A 21,116-nucleotide genomic window follows, 5' to 3' on the forward strand; every position below is an offset into this window, starting at 1 on the left:
GTGTAACTCCTAGGAAATCACTTAGCCAGGCAGTGTTCCTGAGTCAGTCCTGAAAAAGAACAGTCGTGTACAATGCGCTTACCTGGTTAACAAATGTCTAAAATAAAAACAATAAAAATATCATTACTCACAAGAGAGTCGACAATTAGTGAAGAGTCGCATCAGTGAAGGCCTATCAGGGGTATTGTAATTGCTGAAGATGTAAAGCATTTGGTTCTTTGTAGAACAAACGTTTTAATTGTTTTCAAATTCTTTGAAGTCAGTAAGGGTTCTTAAAGAGGTATGTAAGGAATCAAAAATATTAGGTGATGGTACTGGGGAGACACTTTCGCCTGTTGTCTTTTAAGTAGCATGGCATCTTTGGGTTGAAGTCTTTGTCAGCAGCTGAGGTGGCACAATTTACTTGCTAGGAATGATGATTGGTTTGCTTGCTGAAGGTTTTAGTCTTGTTAGTTTGCCTTTTTGAGAACATATTTGGGACTTGTCTACAATGGGGTAGTGCAGTGAACCAACCGATCTGATTGTCAGCTGTTTGGTTAAGTTACTTCTGGAGATGGCTGCAACTAGGGAAAGTGCATCATGTCGCTGTGGTAGAAAGAGTCCTATCCAGGGGCTTTTCTGTAAGCTGAGGAGACTGTTCAGTATGATATAGGATAATGAGTTCTCTGTTAAGTTACTGTTTAAGATATTTAAAGTGGAAGTTGTGTCTAGATTTTGATGAGAGGAATTGTGACTAGAGGGTTAAGCAATGGCCTACTTTTTGGGTGTATTTTTAACAAAGGGGCATTGCAAAGATGATTGCTTTGCTTTTAGTGTTGTTATCCCATTAGTCTTCAGACATGTTAAGACCTTTACCAGGTTATTGTCAGTCTACTGTCACTATAAAACTTGGACAATGAGAAGGTCAGATAACTCACAGGGAGCAGCAATTGTGGATTTTTTTGCAGGACCAGGAAGGGAGGTATGGCCAGATTTAAGAAGAATTGTATTATGCTTTACTCCATGAACAGGTGCATATTTTTGTGCAAGAATAAACTAATGCTGGTGAGGATACCTGGAACCATATTAAACATGCAGCAAATTGTGCTGTAGATATAAGCAAACAAGGATGTTATAGTAATATAAAAAAATGATTTAACAAAAATTTGGTAAGATTAATAAGGGCAAAAGAAGGCTACATAAAACATGGAGAAAAGGTAATACAGTGAATTATATTACATGTTGTTGGTCTTTCGGCTTTTTCCTGGTAAGGGGTCGCCACAGCGGAACTCCGGTCCGCCAATGATTGGCAGTAGATTTTTACGAAATGCCGAGGTGCCAGCTTGATGCCCAACCTTCAAAGAAGGCACGCCCATTTATGCATGCATGTCTTTCGAACGCTACCCAACCGCGGGGAGGACATGCAGACCACACAGAAGGCACTCCCAAGCCAAGCCGAGAATCGAATGGGAGAACCTCTTGCTGTGAGGTAACAATGCTACTGCCGTACATGTATGGTTGAAAAAAGCCAGATGTGACCATGTATGATTGAAAAAAGCCAGATGTGACCAAGGTATTGTAGGCGAGAAAATGTCTCAGATATTTTAGATGTAGATCATAAGTAAGGAAACAGTGAGCATTGCCTCTTTAGAGAGATATTGCAGGATGAATTGTGAAGATGCATACAAATAGACAAGAGTTTTTTTTTCTAATATCCTTTTTTCTTTTTTTGACATTGTACAGGTTTTCATGTCCAGATTTCCTTAAGTTCTCTTTATTCATTCATACCTGCCACTCACCTCATCCCTCAGATAATTAATCCTGTGTGTAACATGTTGGATCCCCTGGAGAAGGAAGTGTCTTAGTTTTTTCTAGTGAGTGCAGTAGTGGCAAAGGCCATAAAGCCCTTTGATTTACATATGTACACTGTAGGGGATTTTTATGCATGTATTTGGTTCCATGCATCACCCTCGTAGTGCCCCAGGGATCCATATTAGGTCCTCTACTATTTTACATTTTTATTAATGACATGTATGCAGTCATCCCAAATGCAACATGCATTCAGTATGTGGATGACTCCACATTAATATGCTCGGCCACCTCGCCTATTGATCTGCAGACTTTATCCCAAAATACAGTCGAACATTAGTTCTTTAATCGCTGTCTTATGTTAAATCCTAATAAAACCAAGCTGCTGCTTTTCTCCCCCACTCGCAGGTCTTCCCCACCAACCTTTACTTTAAAGTCCACCAATGGCACCATTATTTCACCAGATTCCTCAGCTAAACTTTTAGGAGTTATAGTGGATAATAACCTTAAGTTTGATCTGCATATTAATAAAACCATTAAAACAGTTAATAAAAAACTTGGCTCCCTATACAGGATTAAGCCCTTCCTAACACCATTAGCTAGAACTGTAATTGCTCACACACATCTACTCTCCACCCTCCTCTATGCCTCCCCATTATTCACAAACCTTAGTAAAACTGACCATAACAATCTTGCAAGCTGCTTTAATCACATTGCTAGATTTGCTACCAGTGCAGCCTACAGAACTCATCACTGTCTTAACCTAAACCTTCTAGGGTGGCTGAATTGCCTAACCAACTTCAGGTTAACAAATAGTAGCACACAAGGTTCTCTACAAACCAGAAAATACACTTGTACTTATAAACCTCATCACCCTCTATAGTAACCGCAGAGCACTTTGCTCATCAGATAGGCTACTCGTACAAACCGTCAAATCCAGCAACTCAGCTGGAGATTCTCTATTTGCAAACTCTGTTGGCAAAACCTGGAATTCTCTTCCTGCTGATCTTACTTCAGAACTCTACCTCAATTCAAGAAATGTCCAATTCAGTACTTTAAAAAACTATGGGTATGTCCTTGTCCTAATCTTGACTAATTCTAACCATCCCTAATGTGCTAAAATAGAACTTAGACTGCACTTGACTGAGTCTTAATTGTAATCCCATAATCTTCTAGTTTTTACTACCATGCGAGCCTGCTGACATCTGAATATCCTATTAATGTTTGAAATATTGTCCAGAATTTGATGTCTGTGTTTACATTGTAAGGATGTCTTTATGTCTGGAGCTTTCCTCCCCGGGCCTCCTCTGAAAATTTGACATGTATCCTGTTGGACTATCCCTGTTAACAAATGTAAAATAAAATAAATAAATAATAATAAATTATTTAATGCTTTTTATCTTGATTCTCCTGGGATAAAGCCCTTTTGCAGTCACATGCAATGAACCTTGTTTACCTGCTGTTCAGGCATTTTTGTTTGTTTTTCACTCTGTTGACAAGTATAATCCCACTTTTCCAATGGCCTGTAATTGCATGAGCACCACCAACAGCTACTGTGTGACAGCAGACAGCAGTTTGATCACCCATTCTGTCCAGGCTTGTAACCAGTATCCAGCACAAGATGGATTCCAGTGGGAGTTCTCCGCCTCCATCAGGACAGGTGAGAGAATTGACACTTTACTTCATTATCACTTAACCCTGGTTGTGTCTCCACCATCTGCAGCTATGGGTCATTATTAGATAGAGATTTTTAATGAGTTTTTATATCAGAATTCATCACAGCAAATTGACAGGGAAGGGAAGACTGACAGCATTGGAGATGGAGTATAGGAAAGGTGGAGTTAGGGTTACAAATGTGTATATAGAGATTGGTACTTATGGATGCACTAAAACAGCTGAGGACAGATGAAGCTTGTAAACCTTGTGGTCCACCTGTATCTGAATTCTTAGAGGTTATATTAGCTGTAGAAAAAAAATATGTAGTAAACCTAATTTGTCCTTGCAGAGTATTGTAATTGCAGGACAGTGCAGTAGAAGACCAACCATAAGATTAGTAAAGAGAGAGTATAGAAAAATACTAGAAATTAGTCATGTGCAAAGTCTGAATTCCATTCTTGGAGATATGATAAATATGCTGAGAAAAAAAGTTGCTGAATTCTGGGCAAGGCCCATTTAAAGAGGTGCATTTAATCAAAAGTTTTGATACACATCCAATAACTTTCAAATCACGTGCCAAAATAATTAAAATAAAAATGCAGGGTAATGAAATAAAAATGAGACACTGGTGCTTCCCCACCTATCTGTTAAAGAGAGAGGAATTTCAGAAATGGGTAGAGGAAATTTGGGAGTTATTAGGGAAGATAGAAATTCCTTCTGAAAATATAGCTATGGAGTTAGCTAAAATTAAAGTAGAGATTAAAAATAGGGTGGAAGTAAAAGAAAAAGAGATATGGTCACAAAGTAACTAGAATTATTTAGTGGGACTGTCAAAGGTTAAAGCATTGCAGAATAGGGGGAATTTCACAGAGCCAGAAGAGGTGCAGTTGCAGAGTGCTAAAGAGAAAATACTACCACAATAAAAATGCACGAGTTCAGAATGATTGCTGTTAAGCAACTCTTTTTGATGATAACTCCAGTGCACAAAAGCTTTTATCACAGTGGTTCAGGCAACAGAAAGTAGAAAGGATTGTTGTCAAGCTTAGAAAGTCTATAACAAGGAAAATAACAAGAGATCCTGTAGAGGTATTAAAAATATTTTGGAAAATTTATGAAAATCTGTATAAAGCAGAGAAATGTGGAAATTGATTAAAAGTACACATGGAAATGTTTATGGAAGAATTAAATATACCAAGGTTAAAGGTAGATGAGGCTGAATTACTAACAATTAGGATAAGAGGAGATGAAATAAAAATGGTGATATATAATGGCAAGTCTCCAGAATAGACGGTATTCTGGTGGAAGTTTTGAAGTTAGGAGAGAAGAAAGTGATAAAGATTTGTAAGGCTTTGTTTAACAGTGTCTTAAAAGGAGGAGACTCACCGACATCCTGGAAGAAAGTGGTGGTGGCTGTAATAGCTAATGATGGTAAAGATCCATTAAATCCAGCTTCATATAGGCCCATTTTGATTCTAAACCATGATTATAAAGTGTTGGTCTGTAATGATTAAAAGAATGACACAGGTGATCCCAAAATTGATAGATATGGATCAGTGTGGTTTTGTGGAGGGGAGGCAAATATTTGACAACATTAATAGAACAATGGTGAATCCAGACGGAAGCAGAATGTAAGAAAATGCCACTATTGGTGGTGGTTCCTGATGGAGTGAAGGCATTGGACAGACTAAACTGGGATTTTATGAGTAGAGCAATGGAAACATCTGCATTGCCTGATTAATTTTTGCCTACGATCCCATCAACCTTATAATTTTAAGTGGGGAGGTTCCTCACTGATAGGTTCTGTTTGAGCAGAGAAATTATACAGGGGTGTCCTCTTTCCCCTTTGTTATTTGTGTTATTTTTAGAACTATCGGCAAAGCAAATAAGGGATTCAGAAATTAAAGGATAAAATTGGTATTGTAATCAAGAAAAGTTGACTTTAGTTGCAGATATTTTATACCCGAGAAGGCCAGAAAGGGACATTTTAGTATTGTGGAACATTGTGAGACAGTTTCAAGCCTTTCCAGTGTACAAAATTAATGAAGATAAAACAAAGGCAATAACTGTAAGCTATGTACCCACACACATTGGTTCAGCAATACCCATATTTATGGGAGCATGATAAAATAAAGTACTTAGGAGTATGGATTAAAAATGATTTTGTTATGGCAGAAAAGGATTTGTGGGAAGGGACTAAAAAAGCTCAGTTTTATGTATAGTAAGATAACAAGCAGTGAAAATGTTTTGTCCTTTTAGGTTTATATACAGGTTAAACATATTTTTATATTAACTAGAGTTGTGGATCGCAGTTAATAAAGAGTTGAAGGATTTTATCTGTGAGGAAAAGAGGGCAAGAATCAAGTGGTATAAGTTGATCTTTCCAGTAGAACAAGGTGGTGTGGGATTACCCAATTTGAAGGGGTATTTTAGAGCTACACAATTAAGGCTCCAGTACACACCACAAGAAGAGAGCTATAAATAAAGTGGAAAGGGATGATGATGATGAGATGAGAGAAGACTGGGATTTTGGATGCAGATCCTTAAGGAGAATAGCAATAACCATGCAGAACAGTATATTTATAAAGTAGCAGAAAGTATGTTAAGAACTAAGCCAGCACTGGAATGGAGAAAGATGATTCTGCCAATAGGAATGACTGCAATTAGGGTTACAGAGAATAGGCAAGAGAGGGCTGGAAGTTACAGGAGAAAACTGGCAAAAGAATCAATGTATTTGGAGCAAAAAGTTAGAGAGGGAAAGGTAATAGAGTGGGAAGAGGCCAAGAATACATTTGGACTGCAGACTAGAAATTACCTTCCCTATCACTGACTGATGTCAGAGTATAGGCAAAGAGAAAGAAATAGGGGAATCCTAAGAAGAGTTTTTAGTAAAATATAGGATAGAGGCTGCTGTTAAAAAAAAAAAAGGATATGATTACTAGTTCTTATAAAATATTGCATGATAACTGTAGGAATCAGAGGAGGTTAGAAAGGATTGGAAAGAGGGGCTGGATAAGCAATTCACAAAGTGGCGATGGGAGGATATATGTGTGGCTCTCAAATATGCAACAAAGTAAAAAAATGTATGATCTTTGCTTGGAAGTGTGTCCATAGATATTTCTATATCCCAAGCAGACTCTAATGAATTTTTCCTCGGGTAGATTGCAATGTTGGAAGTGTGATGGGGAAGAAAAGGGTAATTTAGAACATGTTTTTTGGGAGAATAATGAGTTGGAAGACTTAATTTTCCCTGCAGACTACTCTGTCAGAAATATTGGTAGAGTAAATTGGTGTAACTAAGGGAAAGATTTTTTGAGCTGTGATATATAATTGGAATTGCCTAGACATAGTAAGGCTTTGCTCAGTTTAATTCTGATGGCTGCTAAAAGAGTAATTACTAGAAAATGTAAATCAAAGTCTAAACTCCAACATAAAAAATAGTAAATAAATAAATATAAATAAACCAGCTGTACTACAAGCAGTGGATATAGTTACAGAGACAAAAGAACTGCAAATGGGAACAATTACATGCAGAATAATGTTTTGTAGGAGGAATGAGGTTTAAGGGAAGGCATGAATTGAATGGGCTATGTAATGTTTGTCTGAGGATGACTGTAAACATTATAAGTGATGTATAATGTTGGCAACTGAAAAAGTCAATCTGGTTTGGTTTCTTTTATATAAATGTATGATTGCCTATGTCATAAGTGATAATTCAATAAAATGTTTTTTCTTTAAAAAAAAAATAAAGGACTTTATAGAGAAATCGCACCATCTTGGATTCTCAAATGTTTATTGTGTGTGTCAAACCTGAAGTAGCTTAGAAACTGAGTGAGGAGCTGGTGCGCATAGTTTATTTTCATTGCATTAGGAACAAATGTGTGTGTGTGTGTGTGTGTGTGTGTGTGTGCGTGTGTGTGTGTGCACATCTAACACTAAACTTTGTGCTGCATTATGTGACCAAGATTTGTGTATGTAGATTGAAGCTGGGTTAATTTAGCAGGTCATTTCACAAAGTTGATATGATAGGCATAGTAATAACTGTTTATGTTCAGTGCAGTAAAAGGGGATGTTGCTGCACTTCACATTAAATCTAAGATCGAAAATGTCCGATTGCAATATCCTAGTATTTCACAAATGGATGTGCTAATAATATTGGTTGAAAACAGCAGTGGTTAAACCTTAATGCATAGCAGGTGATATTGCAGAAGTGGTGAATTTAAAGAAATGTCTGCTTTAAAGCTTTGCTCGAAGTATAGTATTCACTAGGTAGTGGGAAATCAAAAAGTAATGAAAAGGTTTAGAGATGTTCTTCTGAGATAGCAAGACGTGGAGAAATGACAACCTGAAGAAATATTACACGTGCTGAATGTATCTACAGAGCAGTACAGGAGGTGGGGAAGAGAGGTGTCAAGATTAAAACTGTAGTGGTAGTAATGATGGCCAGAATAGTGGGGGTTAAGATGGTATTAAGTCATAGGTGCGTACTAGGCAAATGACCACCAGGGCCTTTTTAAGCCTAGCCATACATCCCAAATTTTCTGACAAGTTCTGGTACCCTTGGTAGTGTAAGCAGGGTTTTGAGATTTGAAACATTTACAAGTAGTGGCCTGAGAGATAAATTATTTACAGGCTGCCTGTGCCTAAAAAACTGGGGTACATTTTCAATTCCCCACTCAAATTGGATTAGGAAGGAATTCTACATCTCATGGAAGGGAAATCTATTTCAGGAAAGGAGTAGTCTCTGGGATACATACCTGTCTCTCCAGTGGGTCCTGTTTATATCACAGACAATGTTTGTCTTTAGAATGGGACATTCTGGTACTTTTTTGTTTTACAGATATGCAGGAGATCCATTAGAGTGGCGTCTGAAGATGCCTTGTATGGCAGGCATAGATCTCCCCTCAACAGCCTGTAGTTGACAGAATAGGGCTTTGAGGCAGACTGCATAGGATATATTATTTATGCCTTATATTCTTTTAGTGAAGAGCATCTGTGGATGATCCAGTCGTTGAATGTGCCTAGCTTGGTACAAACCAGAGGGAGCACTGCACTTAATGAAAGGTCTGATGAGTACTGAATTCAGTAGAACAATGTCCTCCTTAGACCTAGATGTCATACTTTTCTTTATAAGTTGTGCAACATAGAAATATTTTCATCACTATTGTAGACAATTGATGGTCAAAGGCTAGATTACTGTTTGTGTGTGTTCCCTAAGTCCCTGAATATGGGGCTGACTCTTTAGGGGTGTTTTGTCAATGTGGTAGTTACTAGGGGTGGCCATCTTCCCAAAGGATACTGTTATGCAATTCTTGGCATTTAGTTTTTATTCATGGCTCTGACACTAGTAATTTATCTGCATCAGTCCTTCTTGGAGAACATTAGTATCAGTAGGGGGATTCTGTGACTGCTCCTGTTTTGCAGTTGTCTGCAGATTTAATCAACCACACAGGCCCTTGATATTGCAGTTGACTTCAGAAAAGTACATGCTAAAAGGTGCAATTACAGAACTGATCCCTGTGGGACTCTGCTAGTTTCTGGCCTCTTTGTAGAGATGAACTCTCAAGTCTAACCTTCTGGATCCTGTCTCTGAGCCAGCTGGCTATCGAACAGGTGGCATAATGGTTTATAACTAACTTCTGATAGGTCATACTTCATGCTTACTAAGAAGACAGCCTGGGCTATTGTCAGGAAATGTTGATAAGTAGACTGTACTTTCACAGAGATGTCATCTCTGATTTGAATCCTGCAGTTATGACATTGGCATGAACCATTGACATGATTAACAGTTTTTGCTACCTGAAAATTTACACAGAGGAAGGTCACAGGAAATACTCAGTGCTGCTTAAATGTAGAGACTCATTGCTAGTGTAAAAACATGTTCATTTCAAAAATGATAGTGAGGAAATGGAGCAAGTTGAATGTGCCTAGCTTGGATCCAGGCTGCAGACGCTGATAACATAGAGCACTCTGCTTGCGGAGGTCTATACTCAGCCGTTGGAGCTTGTTTTTCTTACTTTCATTATTATGTTGTCATGTTATTGAGAATTATACTATTTGTCATTTGGATAATCTCGCTCACTGGCTACAGACGCTGATTGTATAGAACGCTAGCATTGCGGAGCCTATATTTAGCCTTTGGGAGCTTTTTTTCCTACCTTCATTGTGAGTTACATGTTATTGTGAATTTTGTTTTAGTTGGGCATTCGGATAATCTCGCTCACTGGCTACAGACGCTGATTGTATAGAGCGATAGCATTACGGAGCCTATATTTAGCCATTGGGAGCTTGTTTTTTCTTACTTTCATTTATTTGGTAGTATTATTGCTAAGTGTATTATTTGTCGTTCGGCCACTATTGCACACCGGCTGCAGACGCTGAAGTCATAGAGCGCTCTGCTAGTGGAGCCTTTCTTTAAGCCGTTAGGTGCTTGTTCCCTTACTTCATTTTATTTCTAGTGTGTCACCTTAACAGCTATATATCTTTGTTCCATTTGTTGTGTTCGTTTAACTTTAACGACAATAGTCTACACTCCACTGTACCTATTACCTAGCATTTAAACAAAGTTTATGATAGTGCAATATGCACAGCTGATACTTAAACAGTGACAAATTTTATTTACAAGTCTAACTCATTAAACTGAGCTGATGCTAGATCTAAATTCAGCGTTACTGTAACCTAATAGAATGTATTGATTACTGCTCAACTACTTAGGGTTTGCTCGCTGTCCCTGTAAACTGCTCTGTGGGGCTTTTTATTTTCCCAACTCCTGTTTTATATGTTGATAGACTCCTAACCTAAGTCCTCTGTGCTGCTATATCTAAATTCATTATTTAGCAAACCTGTGCAACCTTATAAAGTGATATTTGGATGTTAACTGTGTGAAAACCTGTTTTTGAGATGCAGTTGAACTTGGTAGAGTTTTGTTTTATGCTCACTATTGCTGCATTATCCTATTCATTAATTGCTAACCTGTGATATAACTAGTGAATTTCTATGTAGTTATACCTGGAATCTGATAGAGTTTATCATATTTTGATACAATCTAACATTCTTTCATCTCTGCTTTCTACTTAGAACATATCTAGTACTGTTATTACTGTATGCTTGTGCACACTTGACTCTTGTCTGCCTGCTACATAACATTTCACTCAGTTACATAATTTGTTTTTATCTCTCTCTCCTTTGCATATTCCAGCTTGTGATCCAGCCCATCCTGCTCTACCCTACTGAATTGCTCCCTATTGGAAGGCCACACTAAAGAAACCTCAACCAAGGACATTCTTAAAACAATTTAAACTCCCTTCTTCTCCCAGCAAGGAACTTGTCTTGGAAGTATGTGTTATTCCTAACCTTGTAAAACTTTCAGGTAGTAGATACCTACTAGTAGGTCGCAGTGTGCCTCCCTGCCAGGTTAGCCTGCAGCCAAAACTCCCCCTATCCACCCCTTTTGGTGTCTTTTGACCAACCCTCCCTTCCCTATCTATTTCTACACTTTTACTGTCTCACAATAAGCTGCCTCCCCCTTACTGGATATTAAGACTGTGTTGCTTCTAACTGACTGCCCACTAGGTGCCGCTCCTCTACCTTCCTACTGTCCCTGCTTCTCCTGCCACTCTCCTCCTCATCTCACCTACCTAGTTCCATTGCTCCTGTTCTGCTGCCCTCTCCTCTACTATCTCTCACTGGACTACCTTTCCACAGTTTTGTCTTCCACTCAGCAAACACCCATCTCAATCCCTTCTCACAACCTACTATCTTCTCCTACTGTCATTCTTCCATATCCATACCCACAACTGTACTTTTCTGACAATCTCTCAACCTACTACACATCTCAGCAAACTTACCTTCTGCTCTCTCTTTCTCTCTCTACTGATTGGTTTTCCACCACTTTTTCTCCTTCTCTGGGCTCTTCCCACTCTGTTCGCCATACGGGCTCACTCCGCTCCCCTACCCTACCCCCAATTCCCACCCACCCCAAGTGACCCTAGAGTTATACCCGCCTAGCCACTCCCCCAATATTCTCACCTCCAGTCACATTCCCAGCCTCATTCATACCTACTAACTCTCTACTCCTTATTACAGCCACACTCATCATCCCCTACCATCCTAATTTCAACTAAGTTCCAACCTTGTTAAGCTCAACAAACTTAATATACCTTTCACTCTTAAACTACCTTTCTCACTGCTACTCCTTAACATCCTTCTTTTCTACTACACCCTCACTTCCTACGAGTATCTCACTCTTAACAGATCTCCTAATTTATCTAAACACACTACCGCTGTCCTACCTAAATCTGAACAAACCTTTATTAATTTCCTATCTTCCTGTCCTTTCCTTACCCCTCACTATCACAGAATACTCCATAACAGGTATCTCACAACAAAAAAGTTCTACCTAATTATACCCTTTAAAAACTCAAAAGCATGTCCACTCCCACTGACACTCCTACTATTACACGGGGACATTCATCCCAACCCTGGGCCTGATAATCCCCTCAACCACTCCCTCACTAACCAAACTACTAACCTCTTTAGTACACCTTTCTCTCCTAACTCACATACAATAGCACACCTAAACATTTGTAGCATTAACAACAAAATCACACAACTGCATGCTTTAATTGACCTCTACGCATTTGATATCCTCTGTCTTACTGAAATCTGGCTTAAACCAGGGACCAAAGACAATGAAATTACCCCACCTGGATATAACATTTTAAGGCAGGATCGTCTAAACAAAAAGGGTGGAGGAGTTGCCTTACTGTATAAATCTGAACTTTAGATGTCCTCAATCGACTCCCTGCCTCCCTTCCCTGCAAATGCTGAAATACTCTGCAGCAAATTCCAAATAAATAAAAGCAAAGCCATCTATATAATATGTTCCTATATCCCCCCTGGCAACAACTTAAATACACTTGAAAACATTCTTAGCTGGCTCTTCTGTAACTTTCCTCAAGAAACCATAATACTAGGAGACTTTAATATTGATTGGAACTCCTGCATAACACCAAAACCCATCTATCACCTCAACCTCTTCAATTTTCAACAAACCATAAACTCCCCAACTAGAATTAACAAAACTACCAATAAACAAGCCATCCTGGACTGGATATTAGTCAACAATAATCACCTCTTATATAAAACTGGAACACTCCCAGACAAAATCAGCGACCATCTCCTCACCTACATCACTAAACAAAAAAATAACAATCTCAAACAGGCTAGCTATCGTACTATACGTAGCAAAAAAAACTTTAACCTTCCTTCTTTCCATAATGAACTCAAAGAATACAACTGGTCAGCTCTAAAATACCTCCCCCTAGATGAAGCTGTTACCCTATTCAACAACACATTTCTCCATATCCTTGACCATCACGCCCCCTCTCGCTTAATTAGAATAGGATCCAAAGCAGCTCCTTGGCTTTCTAAAGAAACCAAGCAAACCATGCTATTAAGGAACAAACTATGGTCAAAATGGAGAACTACATAAAACCAAACTGACCATCAAAACTTCAAACACCTCAGAAATACCACAAAAAAACTCACCTATCTTGATAAAAAAAATTATTACCTTCAGTATCAGCAAAATCAAAATCTTAGTCCTAAAATATTCTGGTCAGGAATCAACAAACTGCTCCATCCAGGGAATACCAAAACACCTACTCCAACTAACCTAGCTCAAACCCCTCCCAACATAATTGCCAATACATTCAACAACTTCTTCTCTGAAACAGTCACCTCACTAGCAAACACCATGGCTCCCCCCACTTCCCCTCAAAAGACGTCTCCTCAAATAAATACCCCCATACTAAAATTTAAGACAGTCTCCACTACCTACATACGTAAATTACTCTCTAAGCTTAAACCATGCACTCCATCAGCCGACCAACTACCAGCCGAATATCTACAACTAGCAGCAGCAGAACTAGCATACCCAGTCTCCATCTTAATTAATAGAACAATAACCGAATCTACTATTCCTTCCCTCTGGAAGGTTTCCCACATCATTCCTCTGCATAAAGGAGGAAACACTAATGAGCTTACGAATTTCCGTCCCATAGCCCTTCTATCGCCTCTATCTAAAATTATGGAACGTTGTATACACCAACAACTTTTAAAAATCATCTCTTACATAATAGCCTACTAGCAGACTCCCAACACGGCTTTAGACCTTTCCATAGCACTTCTACTGCTCTTCTCTCCTTCACAGACAATATCAACAAAAATCGCAATAACAACCTTTTCTCCTCTGCTTTATTTCTCGACCTGTCTAAAGCCTTTGATATAGTGAACCATCAACTTCTGCTAGACACTTTGAAATCTCTCTCACTTGACTCTATGGCATTGCACTGGTTTGACTCTTACCTGAAGGATAGAAAACAAGCTGCGCTTTGGGCCAGCCATCTATCTTCTCAGTTCCCAGTCACTATCGGTGTCTCTCAAGGATCCATCCTAGGTCCCCTTCTTTTCTCCATATTTATCAATAACCTATCTATTTCACTCCCAACATCCACATGTATTCAGTATGCAGACGATTCAACTCTCATCTGCTCTGCTAGATCTCCAGCTGAACTCCATTCTTCCACCCAGAAAGTCTTTACAGCAGCAGAAAAATGGTTCCAACATATCTGTCTCTTCCTCAATCCCAAAAAAAACAAATTATTACTTTTCTCACCTACCCTTAAGTCTACCCCCTTCTCCTTCTCTATTGTTTCTGATAATGGCACTATCATTACACCTGACTTTTCAACTAAACTGCTAGGTTTTACAATAGATAATCAACTGAACTTTGATTCCCACATCAGCCTAACCATCAAAGCTGTAAATAACAAGATAGGTGCCCTCTATAGACTTAAGCCCTTTCTTACACCAACTAGCAGGGTGTCTCGAGCCCAAACTCATCTCATCTCTACATTACTGTATGCCTCCCCATCCTTTATCAACCTTTCAAAATCAAACCTTCAGAAACTTGCCACAACCTACCATAACATTGCCAGATTTGCCACAGGTTCCCCATTTCTTACCCATCATTGTGATAATCTCAAAAAACTCGGCTGGCTTGAACTTCAAAATCTAATTCTCCTCCACCAGTTAGTTATCACCTATAAAATTCTCCATTACCCTAATAATACACCAATACTTAATAACCTTGTCACCCCCTACAAGAATCTTACTTCCCTCCGCTCAGCAAACAAACTGCTAGTCACTACTCTCAAATCACACAATAAAGCTGGTGACTCCTTGTTTACAAATGTTGTTGGCTCTTACTGGAATAAACTTCCCATAGAACTGACCTCCTTAGGCTCATCAAAACTTTTCAAGAAACAACTAAGGTACCATTTCAAATCCAACTGGCTATGCCCTTGCTCTAATCCTGACTGACTTTAGTACCCAACTCTCTCTACAGCTCTCTCCATTACTTTCTCTACTTGTCTCTACTTCTTGTATCACTCCTCGTCTGTAGCTCACTGTATATCCACTTAGATATTACTTTTCCTATAACATCTCTTCTCTTTACTCAATACACCTCTCGATCCTGTCCTCTACCCTCTCACTTAAACCTATACTTTGCTCCCTGCTGTGCAATTCTATTTCTTAGAACTGGTGCCCTGGCACAAATGTATTATAACTGTCAATACTATGTAGTATAGACCTTTGTATGTGCTGCCTCTTTTTTTCTTTCTTTTCAAAATTACTACTCCTGCTTTTCCTAATAACATGGGATTAGGAATTCTACTCAGTATTTAGTATTTTAAGTATTATACATATTCTGTAAAAATGATGTAATTTAAGAACTGTACATTTCTGTAACAATGCTTCTGTATTGTTAATATCCTACATTCAATTAGTTCATTAATCCTTATAAGTTGTATCTTATAGTAATGTATTTTATGTAATGTACCAGTATATAGTGGAGCTTTTCTCCTCGGGCCTCTGCTGAAAATGGACATGTATCCAGCCAGACTAGCCCGGTCAACAAATGTAAAATAAATAAAATAAAATAAAAATAAATAAAATAAAGTTCACTGAAAGGTTGATAATGTATCTGTTATTCAGTATAAACTGGGTTTTACGGTAATGAGTGAACAGTGAAGTAATAGCTCATCTTGTAGAAATAGGCACATTTTTCCTTTTGGCAGACTTGACAGTTTTTTTTTTAATTGGCAGATTAATTTGTTCATGTGTATGATTTGTTGATCATTGTAATACTTGCATTAGGTTTAAGCATTGACGTTCTGTAGAATTTTCTGTAGAAATACCTGACTTTTGTAACGGTTGAGAAATCACTGATTCTAAATAGTAATTGTGCTCACAGGTATTAAAACAGTGGCCCTGCTTGTCTGATTTGTCTTCCCCTTTAAGCTGTATTATTATTTATACTTTATTCAAAATTACGTTTTTGGCTTAATTGTAAAGTTGTAGATTATTTTGAACAAATATTTTTTACATGATTAATATGAGTACAAAGAGAACTTTTCTGGAGTAATGTTTTAAATCATTCTTGTAATATGGTACTGTGCAACATATCCTAGAGTTAGGAATATTGTCCAAAAGCTTTTTATAAAGTCCCATTTATCAACTACTGTACCAAATAACCCTTTAAGGTTCAGCAGAAGGATTTATTAGGTCAATCTTCATTCAGACTGGTTGATAATTTAGGAAGGAAACTGTTAAACTAAGGGATGCTGCCTTTACTGACATAATTATTCCTTTGTACTGAAGGAGTCCGCATGTTGGATGGTGATGTAACAGATATGGTAGAAGCCCGATCTCTCAGCCTGAAACCACAGCATATTCACATCTATAGTGCAAGCTGGGGCCCTGACGATGATGGCAAGACTGTGGATGGACCAGCAAATCTTGCAAGACAAGCCTTTGAGAATGGAATTAAAATGGTAGGAATCAAGTGATGCTGCTTGCAGATTAATGTGTGAATTTAATTGGAAACAATTTTTTAGTGTTTGCAATAGCTTTTAAGAATGTTAGAGTATATGTAAATTAATCTGTTCATACATAAGAATGTTAATGTAAGCTACTGTGAGTCGCCACTGAATGAAGTACCTTGTCTTCTTAGTAGTTTACGTTGCTTCTTCATTTTCTTGCTTTCAGTATTCACAAGTTTTATTATTTGGTTTAAATGGAACATAATCAGCAAGCTTTTGTGTCTGATGAAACTGTAGTTCTATTTTAGTATATCTAACGTGTGTGTGTGTGTGTGTGTGTGTGTATATGTATGTATGTATATTTACATATATGGTTTACTATCATTTTTGTGAACGACAAGCTGTCGGCACGTATGCTGCCGAAATTAAGATGGTCGTTTACACAATGTCAGGTGTATGGGGTAGTCTAACACACGTATGCAAATACAGTAGTGCATTCGTATAAGTGTGTTCGACAAACTGTACGGAGATCGTGGTACAGTGGGGATTGGAAATTCATCCATAGTGCAATCTCGGAGTTGGAATATTATTAGGGGGTGTGGGGGTGCAGAGGGCTTGTCACCCTGCATAGGTTTGATTTACATCAACTTCTATACGGATATCATGTGATGTTTTCGGTGACAATGTCTACTCAAATGTGTTGATCATTTGGGTCGACATTGTGTAGCAGTTGAGATTCTGGGTTTGGCAGATTACTTCGATATTGCGAACGGAATATGTTTAGCCTTTCGCAATATTGATAGTAAACCTATAATATATATATATATATATATATATATATATATATATATATATATATATATATATATATATATATGGATTTACCTCACTTAATTGAAATCCCATATTATCAAATCTCATTTTGTCGACATTCAGAATATTGAATTCCCACTTCATCAAAGCAGCGGAACAACAAAGATCTCCCCAGGTAAGTAACCGCTCACCCAAAAAGAATCAAAACTCAAACCGCACTATCCTTAACCCACCCCAGGTGGCGGGCTATGCCCCACACAACCCCCAATGTTGGAGGTTGTGCCCCCCACATCCCCACTAACTAAATATACCAAATCTGAGATCACACTACATTCGGGAAAAGGGCAAAGTTCACCGTCTTGTGCAAAAAGTTACTTACCCTGGGAAGAGCTTCATTGCTACGCTGCTTCACTGAAGTGGGAGTTCGATATTTTGAGTGTCAACAAAGTGAGATTCCATAATATGGGATTTTGACAAAGTCAGGTAGACCCATACACACACACACATACGTATATATATATATATATATATATATATATATATATATATATATAATTTTGAAATATATAGTTATATTTGCATTTTGTCAGCAGGTGAAAAATGAACTGCACTACGTTTATGAGGTCCTTTTAAGTAATGACTACATTAATATTAATGGAATAGTACAGAAAACTTATGAGCAGCCACATATTTAAAACTTTTGATGTGTCAATGTAGAGTATCAGCACCATCTTTTCAGCACCATTGGCTTATCAGGTCTCATGAAGAAGTAATAAAAACATGTCTACTGTTTTGTATGAAAGCAAAAGGCAGGTGTCATTTTAGGACGCATGTCAAAACTGGATTACATCTGTAAAAACAATAAGTGCCTCATTCACGGTGCACTTTAAAAATGCAAAAATTAGTATTTGGTGTCAAAAATTGCACATTGTTTTTAGTTAAATGATTGTGTTCTAATACAATATTTTTTTACTTCAGTTGTTATAAACATATAACACCAGATGTACCTTGAAAGATGCTTCCTACTGTGTACAGTTTTCTTCCTGATAACTGTGGATGATGTCCCATTTCCTAGATGTTCATTTTCTGGGAATAGATAAGGCACAATAGATTGCTTTTTTTTTTGTTTGTAGGGACCTAATGTTGTTTCTCAATGCCACACACTTTCCCACCTCTGCATTTGTTATATTGTTGCATAGAATAATTCACCTTCTGTGATAGATACCAAGTCGTATTACCAAGTTTGGGCCACCAGCACATCTTGTAAGGTTGTTCATATATGGTTTGATGTGCATTGTTATCTTTCAGTGAGTTAGATGGTATTTATTTATGTTTTGGTACTGCCTCGTTGCCATGCTGAACCTACATACATTATGTTCTTTTTTTCAATCTGCTACAGGGTCTGTACTTGTTTTACCTTAACCAGAACCTACCTGTTTGAGTCATAGAAGTGAAAATTAAGTAGCTCTCATTTGAGACTTGTACTCAAGACCTCCTGCATACCTTGCTGATGTCACTGCTACTGGACCAACAAGAGCCTCAGAACTGTTAAGAGTTGAGTTTTCCCTGTAGAATTGATGATACACAGTTTGTATAATGTAAAGATAACAAAAACAGCAGCATTAATTGAGATTTCGACTATTATGTCCAGAGGAGATCCCTTTTCATTAAAAAGGAGTGCATAGTGTTATAGTGTAGTTTTAGCTTTGTGTTTGATTCTACTGTGCAATGCAGGTAACAAGAGCAAAATGAGGATTTTTATTTTAAAATAAATGTCACTATTCCTGACTTTTAAAAATTGTACGTTTTAGTAATTATTTATGCCGAAATTAAATTGCATCCTATTCTCAGAGTTTTGCCTTATTTGTTTTTCATTTTTGTGGACAGGCTTAAGAAAAAAAAAGCAAAACATAAAACATGCCAAGTTGGATTTACAGTGAATGGCGAGTGTGTGTTTGGATATAGGGGTTTAACTGAAATGCAGGTTAGCCCCCTCACCCCCAGGGACTTAAAAATATATTTTTAGTCATTTCAGCTAAGCAGGTTTGTAATTCATAAAACAGTTCCATCTATTCGAAAGGCATGACATGGCGAAATTTAGGGTCTGTAGTAATTTTGCAGTTTTTTTAAACACACCTTATTAGCTTCACATATTTCATAGTTATCTGGGTATGCATAGTTGAGAAAACCATTACAAAGTTTTTTCTTTTTCATTCATTGTACATATGTGGTTTCTTCCTTAATAATTATCATTCAATGTAGCATTACATAGATTGCTTTAGTGTTGTTTTCCCTGGAATTTCTCTTCTCAGTAACATTTTTGTGCATTTGTTGTTCCCACAAATTCCATTTATTTCTATGTGGTTTGTTCCTTCCCTTTTCTAAAGATCCCACTTCCAATTCTTCTCTCTTTTACAACAGTCAATAATGCTGTTAGATTTGATTTAATTTTTGATTTACATTTTCTGTTAATCGCCTTTTTGTCAGCCAACAACATTAAACTTGGTAGGGCCTTACTATGTCTTGGCCAATCCAATTTCTATATCCCAGGTCAAAATAATAATTTCCTTAGTTGAAATCTTTTGGTCTGCTGATATTTCTGACAAATTATCCTGTATAAAATTTAGTCTGCCAACTCATTGCATTCTCAAAAACATGTTCCCAAGTACCCCTTCCTTTCCTATCCTACCTTCAGCAATTGCTGTGTACTTGTGAAAAATACTCCAAAATCTACTTGGGTGTATTAAGTGCCTATGCAAACAGTTCTAGGCATAGATTCTAAACATTCTACATTCTGTTGCATACTTGGGAGCCATAGAAATATCCTCTCATTGTCCCTTTGTATGTTGACATTCGATTCAAATTTGCATCTTTTGTAACCTGTTCTGACTGATAAAGTTATCATGCATTGTTTTATATGCTGTTAATTAACTCTTTTTAAACACAGCTTCTGTTCTAGGCTCAACTATAAACTGCAGCAGAACTTGTCTTTAATTTAACACTCCCCTATCCCTCTCTCTTTACCTATATGCTGTTGTCAGTTGCTGGTAGGGAAGGCAGTTTCCAACCCATTGACCAAACATCTACTTGGCTGCATCCCATTTGTGACTTTTCCTTCCCTAATTATTTGCTCCTAATACAGTAAACTCTTAGTTAACCGGCACCCATGGGGAATGGTGCATGACGGATAATTGTAGTTTCTTGTTGCTACAGAGTTACTACTGAAAATAGGCCTCCGTAATACTATACCCTGTACTGTTTGTTTGGTTTGACTTGTTCTTAGGTTGGGGAGAAAGGGAATTTATTCCTGTCTTCCTTTTTAAAATTCTAAAAACGTAAGGTATGTTTCTGTGGGGGAAAAACAGAAAGTGCAACACATGAAAATTGTACTGTATTTTTTCAGGGTTTTTTTTGCCGGTTGCTTGAGTTCAGGTTAACTGAGAGTTTACTGTACCTTGATTCCTTTGCTAATTTTCTCCAGTAAATTCAAGCTCACTCTTGCCCATTTTCTATGCCCCTATTGGCCGTCACTGCTATTGGTAAAATCTCCTTTCTTTATTCCCACATTGGCTTGGTTCTCAAAATACTTTCTACTGCACTTTAAGCATAATATTTTGAAGAACATGTATTTGAGACAAATTCTCTCTCACTCATAATAACACAAAGGCTTTATTGCTAAAAGGCTGTGTCAGGGAGTAGGTGGTGATGCCCTTTTCCCACTGTTGGGGCTCGTGTGTGTGTGTGTGTGTGTGTGTGTATATATATATATATATATATATATATATATATATATATATATATATATATATATATAGACACACATATATATATAAAGTAAAAAGAAAAAACCACGCTGCCAGGTAAAGCACTCTCCTTAGACAAACGAAATCAAACACAGAAAGTATAGAGTGCACCATAAGCTGTATCACAATATGGAACGATTCCCAAAAATACTCGATTGAATAATAGAGTTCA

General features: G+C 37.6%; 1 protein-coding gene across 2 annotated transcripts in view; it reads left to right on the forward strand.

Moving 5' to 3' along the window:
* The window catches only part of LOC122793112 (proprotein convertase subtilisin/kexin type 5-like), a 3,326,953-nt gene that overhangs the window by 1,149,448 nt on the left and 2,156,389 nt on the right, over nucleotides 1-21,116 (forward strand). For both annotated transcript variants that reach the window (XM_044060853.1, XM_044060852.1), the window contains one exon: nucleotides 16,168-16,340. In XM_044060853.1, the coding sequence (XP_043916788.1) occupies nucleotides 16,168-16,340 (173 nt within the window). The remainder of the gene's footprint in view (nucleotides 1-16,167; nucleotides 16,341-21,116) is intronic.

The sequence above is a fragment of the Protopterus annectens genome, chromosome 2.part0 (assembly GCF_019279795.1).
Source record: "Protopterus annectens isolate FY-2018-M chromosome 2.part0, PAN1.0, whole genome shotgun sequence".
Lineage (NCBI taxonomy): Eukaryota > Metazoa > Chordata > Ceratodontiformes > Protopteridae > Protopterus > Protopterus annectens.